This window comes from Cervus elaphus, chromosome 18 (genome assembly GCF_910594005.1).
Source record: "Cervus elaphus chromosome 18, mCerEla1.1, whole genome shotgun sequence".
In the NCBI taxonomy this organism is placed as follows: domain Eukaryota; kingdom Metazoa; phylum Chordata; class Mammalia; order Artiodactyla; family Cervidae; genus Cervus; species Cervus elaphus.
The window spans coordinates 36,722,848-36,735,132 of NC_057832.1; the positions used below are offsets into that span (position 1 = coordinate 36,722,848).

Sequence of the window (12,285 nt, forward strand, 5' to 3'; positions counted from 1 at the left end):
ATGGCCATTCTGACTGGTAGAAGGTAATACCTCTCTGTAGTTTTGGTTTGCATTTTTTATTGGTTAGTGATGTCAAGCATCTTTCATATGCCTGTTGGCCATCTGGATGTCTCCTTTATAGAAATGTCTGTTTAGGGGTTCAGCCCATTTTTTTATTGTATTTTTTTGTTGTTGTTTTTATTGAGCTGTATGTATATTTTGGAAATTATTCTCTTGTTGGTTGTATCATTTGTAAATATTTTCTCCTAGTCTGTAGGGTTTTTTTTTTTTTATGGTTTTCCCTTGTGTTAACTCATTCTTGAAAGCTTGAATATAGAAACATCTTTCCAGATATTTACCAGCAAATATGTAGTGATTGCATTTGACTTCACTTTTTGCCAACTTGCATACCACCTGAACCTCCTTCTCTGTTATATAGTGAATGGCAACACCTAATTTAATTCCCAGGTTCTAATAGACTTTCATATAGTGTAGTTGGAAGCCCTAGGGTGAAATTTTTTCCACCCACTTCCTTTTTTTGGCTGCTGATGAATGAAATGATTTACATAAACAAATCTCTAAGTCTAGAAAATGCTCCTTGTGTACTCAGAGGTACAATTTAGCAAGTTTTAAACAATTATTTTTGTATATTTCATTTGCTTGCTGAATAAATCAAGTTTTACACATAATTAAAAATTGTAGTATCTGGTACTTTAAGTGTTCTGTTAAAAGATATTATAACAATTCAGGTGTTAGAATATAAAGAGTATAGTTAACGGGGAAAAAATTAGGCAAGATGAACCTTATAAATAGATTAGAACTGTAAACCTTATGGATAGATTCCTCTTATAGATGGAAAGTAGAACAGCTGCTCTGGACATGATTTAGAGGTTATTAGAAATGACTCCTTCTTCAAAGTAACTCCTTCTATCCATTTTAGTAATCCTACCAATTGCAATCCATTTTTTTAATTTTTTTTTTAAATTCTTAAGAGGTCGTATTTGACTTCTAAGCCCCATTTTTTTTTTCATTTCCTTACCATACAGAGTTTTAAATATACATGTCATATAACTGTCTTTGTGAGCGCCTTACCTTTACTGCTAGGTCATAAGTTAAATGTAATAAATTAAAGTTTCTGATACCTGGATCATTGAGAGCATTCAGTGACTGTTTACTGAACCTGCATCCTTTAGGAAAGTTATTATGTTTTATATATATATGTGTGTGTGTGTGTGTATATATGTGTGTGTGTGTGTATATATGTGTGTGTGTGTGTATATATGTATGTGTGTGTGTGTATATATGTGTGTGTGTGTATATATGTATACACACACACACACACACACACACACACACATATCTTTACTGTTCTTTAGCCCTTGGTTCAATCCTTCGGCCCTGCAAGATGTTTAGTATGTATCATTGAGCAAATCCTTGGGAAGGTGTGGAACCTCAAGCATTAACCAGAAAAGCAATATGAAGTTGAAACTTAAGAAGCTGGGATCAGGAAATTTAGGGTGAAAGATTCTGAACTCAGCTTTCCTAATAGACCAATGTGGGCTCAGCCCCACAGTCATTTTAGACTGAGCATAAACCTAAGGATATGAATGCTTTCTATAACTAAAGAAACTATGTGCAGCGATTAAGGAAAGGCAAAGATGCTGCACTGTGAGCTTTACATACTTACCTCATTTAATAAAACTAAAACTGAAAGCCATAGAAAGCGCAAAGTCCAAGCTTATTTAAAAAATCAAAAAATTTTTTAAGAGTTTTTTTTTTTTTTTTTAAGCAGAAAATAAACAACTAGGGTTTAAAATTCAGGTAAAGGTTTGTGTTAAGACTCCTTTGTGTATTTTATTTATTTTCTCAAAACCTAACTTTAACTCTTGTCCCATTGATTAAGAGACAGGTTGATCCATTGGCTAAAGGGTCAAAGAAAAGTGGAATTCCATATGAATCCCAAAGAGAAGAGCAGGCTTGTTTCTCACCCTATAAGTTTCTGTTTTTGAGGGGAAAAGGGGAAAAAAAAGATGAAAGAAATGGAGCTGAAGGATGAGGTTAAGTCTCACCTTGTAGTCTACCTGTTAATACTTCATTGCTACGTCATTAAGATGAGTAGGTGGAGGCTTTGGGTTCCAGACTTTATTTATTTTTTCTTAAATTTGAATGTCTTTCCAAGAGCTTCTGGACTTTGTATTATAATCTCCAGATACTTGGCAATAATTTTCAGCTACCATAACCTGTTTCATATTTTTTTTTGGCAGTGGCTGATGGAGAAAATGTTGTTTTAAGAGAAATGATTACTATGGAGATGAAGTTAGATATGTCAAGAGATGAAATAGTGAAAAAAATAAGCAACCTAATGATTAGACTCTCTATTCTTAAAGAATGTGTTTTCAAAATGAGGGAAATACTGTATTTTATTTTTCCATGTTAATCGTTAATATATCTTTTATGCAGTACAAAACTGTGGTAGAAAATATGTTCAACAGCTCCTATTATGTAATAGCAACTCATAAATACTTGATATATCTGAATTGTGCAGACATGTCTAATGTATCATCATATTGTGAATGTTGCTTTTTATGCCTGCTAACTTTTTTTTCCTGACTTCCTCTTTTCTCTCTTTTGGCTTTATTTAAAAATATTTATTCATCTCTTTTTTGTGTACAATTCCATGTATAAATATAATGAGTATAATAAATGCTTGTGTTAGAGGCACCTTCCGGTAGGAAGATAAGATGTCCTTGTGGCTCAGACGGTATAGAATCTGCCTGCAACGCAGGAGGCCCAGGTTTGATCCCTCGGTGAGGAAGCTCCCCTGGAAAAGGGAATGGCAACCCACTCCAGTATTCTTGCCTGGAGAATTCCATGGACAGAGGAGCCTGGCAGGCTACAGTCCATGGGGTCAAAAAGAATAGGATACAACTGAGTGGCTAACACTTTCACTTCACTTTCACCAGGAGGAAGATAAAGCATGTAATACAAAAGAAATTAGTCTATAAAAACTTAAGTAGTCCAATGAGGTCCACCAAGTAGGTCCACCAAGTAGGTTCATCAAGAAAGGTTTTTATAATGGATGGAGATATCTGACCTAGTTCTTCCACCAATTCATTTATTCATGTTTTTCACTCATTTATTACAATTACATTTGAGAATCTACTATTTTCCCAGCATATTTATAGACACTAAGAGTTCAGAGGTAAATAGTAAAACTCTAGTCTGTGTTGTACAGATAGTAAAGAAAATATCCAATTAACAAGATTATACACCAGTTACAGAATTGTACTAAATGTTACAAAGAAGACCTAGAAGATGCTATGAGAACATATAGTCGGAGATCTAATTTAGAGATCACAAGGAATGCTTTTTTGAGGAAATGACAGTGAAACAATCTTGAAGAATGAGTAGGTATTAGCTGAGTGAGGGCTAGAGTTTTGGGGGCCAGAAGGCAGAATTTTTGGCATAGATGGAACAGCATGTATGAAGATCCTAAGGCATGTGTGATTTTGAGTCTTTTGAAAACTAGAAGGTAAGTGAACCTTTGTGGGAGAAATAGAAAACAAGGCAGGGAAGTATGAGATGAAGCTTCAGAGGTGGGGACAGGCGTATCTGTGCTGCCTTGAGAAATTCACCTCATCTTTGAAGTCTCCAAAGGACTGAAGCAAAGGTAGCTACTCTTAAGTAGCAAATAGAGTAGAATAAAAGTCAGATAGACATTACAGGGCTATCTCAGGTGTTCAGATTAAAGATAATAGTACCTTGGATTGTATGGTTTCAGCATTGGAGATAAGAGAGTGAGTATGCATCTTTCAGGGGAAAATAGACATTACTTGTTGGTTTATTGGAGCAGAAGTGTCAAGAGGACAGTAAGATTTCTTACATGAGCAGTGGTGTTGATACCCTTCACTGAAATGAGAAACAGTATGTGCAGCTTAAGATTATGAGCTCAAATATGATATTCCAATTTTATGAAAACTAGGAGACATCCAAATAGAGATTTTAGATGGGTGATTTAGATGAGTGTTCGAGTGTATACCGCTCAGGAGGGAGATTGGCCCTGAAGATGAAAATGTGAGAGCTGGGGCCATGTGGAGGGATTCTGAAGCCATTTGTGTCTTAAGAATCAATATTACACATCTAGAGGGCATCATGAGCCAGACAAAGATAAATACTGTATAAACTAGAATCTGTGTAGTCAGATCTGGAATCTAAGAAACAAAACAAAGAAAAGTGACAGCATACGCAAATGTGTAGTTGCCAGAGGGAAGGGGGCTGGAGAGCTGAGCCAAATAGGTGAAGGGGATTAAGAGATACAGACCTCCAGTTATAAAATAAATAAGCCATGGGGGTGTAATATAAGGTACAAGGGATATAGTAAAAGAATTGTAATAGGGACTTCCCTAGCGGTCCGGTGGTTAAGACTGTGCTTGCACTCTGGGGGGCACAGGTTTGATCCCTGATTGGAGAACTAGGGTTCCACATGCCTTGTGGTTTGGTCAAACAAAAAAATTGTAATAGCTTTGTATGGGCACAGATATTTACAAGACTTATTGTGGTGATCATTTTGCAGTGTATGAAAATGTCAAATTCCTATGTAATACACCTGGAATTAACATAATATTGTATATGTTGGCTATATTTCAATTAATAGGAAGAAGTGAATGTTATTTGGACCAGTGAAATATTTTTTTCTTAGACATAATTTTTGCCACATGGTTTCAAAATACACATGTCATTATGCATGATTTTAATACACTCAGGGACACATATTCTCCCCTCTTGAGTAACATCCTTCTAACACAATAATGTAAGGGAGAATAAAATGCATTAACTGAACCTACTTTATAACACTAAGTGCTTGTACTTATCTGTTCTTGAATAGATATTTAGAAATTTATTATAATGGACTCTTCTGCATTCTATGCCCCCAGAGAATGTATTTTGATGGTAATTTATTGGAATATTTGATTGGTTAAATAATTTCTTATGTCAGGCAGTTTTGTAAATAACATGTTTTCCCCCCAAGGTATTGGGTTAAGGGTGAAAATTTTTTTATAATAATTATCATCTAATTTGTTGCTTTAAAGAGCGCTACTTTGTGTAAGCCTAATAGTTCATTTCATTAAATGTGTATGAAATCTTTCACATCAAAGGCTCTGAAACATGAAATGTGTTAACTCATGATAATTTAAACACAGATTTTGTTTTATCTGTGTGATTTCTACTAAAGATATTGCTACGGACTTACTTTTTTTTAAAGAAACACTTCAAATGTTCCACAATACTATAAAAACTATAGTATCTGTATTACTTACAGATTGACATAAATTATGAGAGAAGCACAGTAAGCAAAAAAGAAACTCTTTCTGCAAAACTTTGAAGGAATTAATAAGCATATGAATAGGCAAGTAGTTGGAGACTTCCAGTTTGTTACAGATGTAACATAACCTAAACTATGGCGAGACTTACTCATGAAATAAATTCACACTTTAAAGAGCTCATTTTGTGGCTTCACTGATAAAATTGAAACCTCTGCTGAATTGAATTATCTGTCTAAAAATACTCTGTGGTGATTTAAAATACTGGTAAAATTGCATTATTTTTTTTTTTTTAACTTGCAGCTTCTCAAATATCATCACCTTTTTTACTTTACAGATTTACTTAGTAAGTCTAGGGTCTCATACTGACTAGTTCATGAGTTGACTTGTTTTGCATATATATCCAGACCCATAGAACTAAATAGTTCTTATGTGCTTCCAGGAAATTTGTGGCTATGTGTTAATTCTCTATTTGTAAATTTATTTGGAAAAGAATGCCTTTTTTTGAGTGATCATATTGTCATGTAACCTGTGCCGTTGCTCATCTTGTGTTGTGTTTCCTTTGTCCTGAAGGAATCGCCTATGACCCTTTGATGCTGAGACACCAGTGCGTTTGTGGCAATTCCACCACCCACCCTGAGCATGCTGGAAGAATACAGAGCATCTGGTCACGGCTGCAAGAAACTGGGCTGCTAAATAAATGTGAGGTAATCCTGAATGGGCCACACTCTTTTACTTACTTAAATAAATCATGTAAAGAGGCCAGTACTCATTTGGGTAGTTGTAGAAAAATGTTAACTCTACAGCACAAACACCATGATTGATGAACCATCATGGACACTAGTAACATATAACCTGACGCTGGGCTGGACACACAGTGGGGACTCAGTCTGTGTTGATGGGCCGAGCAGCTGCCTGATGTGTGTGCCATTACTGTAGTGTTTTTTTTTTTTTTGTACACACAGAACTATTCTTGTTTCCAAATAGGTATCGTTTATTGAGTTAATTTTCTGAGAAGCTCTTCACATCCAGTTAGGAGCTACATAGTTGTTATTTCTTACAGTAAGCAATACTCTGAACTCACATATATGCCAATTTTGCCTCATGGAAATGGAATAGTTTTAAAAGATTAACTGTCTCTTAAAAGTTTTAAAAGATTACCAGGAAGAGTCACTTCTTTTTATTGGTGTTTAGATTCATTTCTGTCGATTCTTGTGAGTCTTAATATTTTTTTTTTTTTTAGAAAAGTCTGGCTTATTGAGGCTTTTAAAAGTTAAAAGTAAAAATGATACCAGGTCAGAAAGGCTCCCTTTGTCATATTTGCAAAATACGTAACAACCAGCAGTTGGTTGATTTAGCTGCTATAAATGTCCATTGTTGCTTAAGATCCAGTAACAGTCTATATTTGAGTCTAAAACTTAAAAAAGAAAAATATCCTCTATGTGTTATTTTGCATTACCTTAGCATTTATTGATCAAAAGCACTTTTTCCTTCATCTGTACTTTTTCCAGATGTGTTCTAGGGACTAGAATTATGGACAAACATGGTCCCTATTCTTATAGACTGATCATTTGACATATTACTGTTTGGTTCCTACATATTACTATTTGGTTCCTTTGCCTTTCTCTATAAGAGCAGTGAAGGAACTCTAGTTCTCACAAGTTTGGGAAACAAGTAAGTGGATAATATTTTGACCATAGTTATGTCTTGAGGAAACTAATAACATTGAAACCATATTAAATTCACTATTCTTAAAATAGCGAATAGTGATAAAGACAGTCTCTTGTGACTACTTTTGAATTAATTGATTTTGACAACTGAAAATGTGGTCAAGAAAATTCCATTCAAAGCCTATTTACTTTAAAGTGAACCTGAAAAATATTTCAGTGGAAATAAAGATGTCAAAGTCAAGTACACTTGACTCTATTTGATAACGAGCATTAGTTCTGTCTGATCTTTTTTCTCTTCCAAGTGGCAAAAATAACTGACTTTGGAAGATGCAAAGTCATTCATTCATTCAGTGTGTTCACTTCTAAGGATAAATTCTTTTCTTTATTGATTTTTCTCTTTTGGAGATGAACTATATATCTTGTCTTACAGGGGAATTAAATGGTCATTTTCTTTACATCAAAACACAGATGATGTTGATGGGTCATTAAGCAGTCTCGATATTGTGAATGAATATGCCAGAGTAGTATATACAGATTTAGTTTCACAAGTTTTATTATTTGTTGGTAATAGAATTATCAAATGCCCTTCATATTTAGAGTTCTGCTTTTGAATAAGTGTATCCTTTACCTAGAAACTCAGAAGTGAAAGAATTTCAGCTAGACTTATTTCTATGGTTCTTTCTCGAGTGAAAGTCTATTATTCATATTTTGTCAGTAGCACCCATATTATGTGGCAGAAGGTTTCATATTCTTTGGTAAGTTTTAGAGTTATATCAATGTTTTTGATAATGCAGGTTGGAAGCCAGATCACTCTATTAGAGTCTGCACAATCCCATATGAAGCCAGTGAAGTAAGCCATCAAGGAGACTTTGTAGTAGGTTGGCCTTCATGGGTATTTATTCATGAGAGCGTTCCTGTCTCACCTTTGCATCTACTACAGATGTTTTCCAGCTTGGCAGTCTCTCTGTGCTCTTGCAAGCTGAGGTATTGCTGTTTGCATTTTTTCACTTCCCAGTCTTTGTCACATCCTGAGCCTGGCCTCAGCCATTCCAGATGAGCAGTGTCTGATCACAGCGTCAGTGTGCTGTTAGGTGGTGGTGTTCCAACACTGTTTATAAAAGCAGCGAAGTACAGAAGTAAATGGGGTGTAATATGATTCATACTGGGCTTAAAATTTTAGAAGTCTGTTATCTGTTTCTGATCAGTCTTTCTGTTTTTTCCCCAGTTCCTGGTACATCACGTTCTTTTGGTCTTGTATCATTTGAAACCATGAAGTTCAGCTTACACAGCAGCACTAACTGATGTGTGTCAGACCCAAGATGAAATATGAGAAGGACTCTGACTCTTTGTGACCCCATGGACCGTACAGTCCATGGAATTCTCCAGGCCAGAATACTGGAGTGGGTATCCTTTCCCTTCTCCAAGGGATCTTCCCAACCCAGGGATCAAACCCAGGTCTCCTGCACTGCAGGCAGATTCTTTACCAGCTGAGCCATAAGGGACGCCCAGAAAGACTGTAGGGTTGACAAAAATGAGTGGGTCTAATCCAGTTCAGTCAGCTAAATAAGTGTCTCTCTAGCAAATAATCAACGACTTCCCCGGGGTCTCAGTGGTAAAGAATCTGCCTGCCAATGCAGGACGCAGGTTCAGTCCCTGAGTTCAATCCCTTCCTGGGTTGAGAAGACCCCCTGGAAGAGGAAATGGCAACCCACTCCAGTATTCTTGCATAGGAAGTCCTGTGGACAGAGGAGACTGGCAGGCTACAGTCCATGGTGTCCCAAAGAGTCAGATATACCAATCATGTGGGCACACAACATACTAGCAAACAATCATGCAATTAACAAATAATGTACTTGAAAGCCCAGATCAGCAGACTGGCTTTTAATGAAGACCAAGCACAAAAGTCTGATCCGAAACATCAATAATGCAAACAGAAGCCCCTTTTCCTAACATTGTTGAAGAGCAGTTTGTCAGGTGTTTGCTTTCCGAAGTGATGCAGTTGTTGCCTATATGTATTTATTTGCTCCTGTGTTATGAAAATATCTATGACTTGAACTGACCCAATCCAAAATGTGCAGTGGAATTTCTAAAGCCATTAAAAACCCGTCACTAATTTTAAAACACCTAGGAATTTAATATTCCTTTGGCTTGTGTGAATAACTTGAGAAATATTCAAAGTGGAATTTTAAGAATTATTAAGTAAAAAAATGTAGCCTTTCTCTAGAGACTTTCATTTATATCAGAAACAAAAGGGATAACACATACAACTGAAAGAAACATGACTTATTTTCTCTTCCTTATTGTTTCTATCAGAAGTGGGGGGGAGAGGTAAAAGGGGACATACAGAGGTTGTTCTGGGCTATTTTAACTCACTTGGAAATAGTAGAATCTATTTCCTTAGCCAGTACTCTCCCCAGTAAATGCAGCTGAAATAATTGATGCATATTTGTTGTGGATTTTCTTTTAAAGATTTTTATTTGACAAGTTAATTCTAATATACACATTTTAAAATATATTACTCACTCTCTTGCAAAGAGGCTAGCCTTTCCCTCAAAATTATTTTGAAAATGTCAATGCTGTGGGGGCGGGGGGAGGGAACCCCAAACAGACATACAACAAACCTTTTAGCGATTCAGCAAAACTTATTACACTTGGTTTCTGAAAAACTAGGAGAAAATCACACTGTAGTTGGCAAGTGGTTGGATCCATGTGTGCATGCTAAGTTGCTTTAGTCATGTCCGACTCTTTGCATAGACTGTAGCCTGCCAGGTTCCTCTGTCCCTGGGATTCTCCAGGCAGGAATACTGAAGTGGGTTGCCATTTCCTCCTCCAGAGGATCTTCCTGATTCAGGGATCGGACCCATGTCTCTTATGTCTCCTGCATTGGTAGGTGAGTTCTTTTACCACTTGTGCCACCCCGGAAGCCTGGTTGGATCTGTTGTGGGTACATTATCTGGTTGAAGAGGCAGGAAGTTTCCTATATTAACAAGCTTCCTAGTTAGTGTTTATAAGGCTGCTAAAGCGATCAAGCCCAATGACGATGCCTTTCTATATTTTTAACATATGTTTATTTATTTGTCTGCACTGGCTCTTAATTGCAGCATGCAGGATCTTTAGTTGTGGCATGTGGAACCTAGTTCCCTGACTAGGAATTAAACCCAGGACCCTTGCATTGAGTGTGTGGAGTCTTAGCCACTAAGCTACCAGGGAAGTTCCAACAATTAGAAGTGTCTTTTAATTAGACTTATTAACTCCAAAAGAAGGTACGTTCTAGGTTGAGTGTTAATGAATTTTTACCATATAGCCCAAGGACTTAAGGAGAATCAGGCCTTTCTAAGTTGTCTAGGTAGGACTAAGAGGAATTTAAAATCCAGATCTGTTCCTTGGTTATGTCTCAACCGTGCATTCCTGAGAGCGAAAACTGTTGTGTCCGGGATGCCAGGGGTTTAAGAACTGGCCCTGGTGTGTCGGCCATTGCTCTCTCCTGAGCAGTGTGGACAGATTCGTCTCTTAGTTGTGAGAAACAAGAACTTAGGTGTCTCAAAAGAGAGAAAGTTTCTTAGATTTTATAGAAAGGGATATAGTATAATAGAAATATAACACACTAGCTGGGTCAGTATATTGTTTCTCAGTATCCAGATAGCAGTTTGCCTTCTTTCAGCATTATTTTCCTGCCAGGTTTGTGTAGCCACCCATAGTTACTGGGTGAAATTGACAGAGCTATGGGGACATAAAGCTGAGCATGAGGAGAATCCTGTGGCTAGGTAAGTGGCATTTGTCGATTGATTTTTAGGGATGCTTAAATGTTAGCCTATATCAGAATCACCTGAGAGAATGCTGAGATATGGATTGTTGGGCTCCAGCCCCGGAGTTTCAGATTCAGCAGGAGTGAGGTGCTACTGGAGTGGGCAGTCCAGAATTTGTATTTCTTCAGTGTGTCTGTGCAATCCTGATATTGCTAATCTGGGTACCACACTTTAAGAACAGTGCTCTATCCCTTCAGCAGTCTTTATCAAGAATTTTCATTTCCCAAGCTCCTGTGTTTCGAGCTGGAGATAGAATACTGAGTAGATAGCACCCATGTCTTCAAGACAGTTACAGTCTGGTGAGATCATCAGACATTAATCAAATGATCACATAAATAAATATGTCACTGCACAGTCTCAAGGGGTTTCGAGTCACTGGTTGTATACTACAGTGATTTTAAAGACTCATTGATTGAGCTTTGGGAAGGAATGAAAGGAGAAAGGCTGTGGTCAGCTGTCTCTATGATCCTGACAGCATCAGAGAGGCCCTTTGAGCAAGAAATAGAAGAAGAAATGTTATATATTAGAGAACAAAGGAGCAAGTTTATCAGACCTTAAGATGAGCTTGCCCTCCATCAAACTGTATTTTGAGTTCCTTTGTCAACTAGGGTTATAATTTCACTGGGACAGAAGGTTGGGAGTCTCAGTTGCTCTGACATACAGGGCAAACACAGTTTCCCAAGCCAATGAAATAGTCAATTTTGCAATTAAACAGTGTACATGATAGAATAGTTGGAAATCTGAAAACGTTAGAAGAGCTTCTTTGTTTTTAAGTGATAGTCTGATCCACAAATCAAACTTCTGTATTGTTTCATTTATCAAGGTAGGAAATTAATCAGAATGGATTCCTTCAAAACTGTTGTTCAGCATTAGAGTTGACCTTAGTCCTGCCATTAATTATTTGTGTACTTTTGTCAAATCATTTAACCTTAATGATCTTTGGTTTTCCCATGTGTAAGATGAGGGTGTTAGGCAGGATATTTGCTAGGATCTCTTCCAGTTCTAATAACACTTGAAACTAGATGGCTGAGAAGTTAATTTGGAATATAACACTTTCTTTGGTTGAGGGTAGAGAAAATTTTAGTAAACTTATTGCTTTTAGTTTGTAAGCTATCGTGTAAATTGTGCTTACAGTCCTGATAGGCAGCCAGAGAAAATATGAGTCCTCATTATATTAGATTACAGTGGTTACATGGGTTTACTTCTTTTGGCATGACGTGGCACTGTTTTTTAAAAATTGAGGTAGTGAGTAGTTCCTCATGCCAATACCATTTTATTTCCCCTATTGAATCATTCATACTGAGTTTAGTGATTCTGTTGGAAGTGAAAAGCCAAACCAGCAGCTTTCTTGTCACCATAAGAAACAGATCTGGAGGGGTCATTTGGTGTCTTCTTCGGGATTAAGCTCTTTGATTAGGTAGCCAGCTCTCTGGAGCATGTGTGCCCCTGAAGAAAAGGATGTACTCTTCTGTGCTGCAGAAATTGCAGGGGTTGATCCATCATCTGTTA

General features: G+C 36.9%; 1 protein-coding gene across 1 annotated transcript in view; it reads left to right on the top strand.

Annotated features, from left to right (window-relative positions):
* Nucleotides 1-12,285, top strand: part of HDAC9 (histone deacetylase 9) — a 986,419-nt gene that overhangs the window by 712,264 nt on the left and 261,870 nt on the right. The window contains exon 15 of the mRNA XM_043872541.1: nucleotides 5,874-6,007. Coding sequence (XP_043728476.1) covers nucleotides 5,874-6,007 — 134 coding nt within the window. The remainder of the gene's footprint in view (nucleotides 1-5,873; nucleotides 6,008-12,285) is intronic.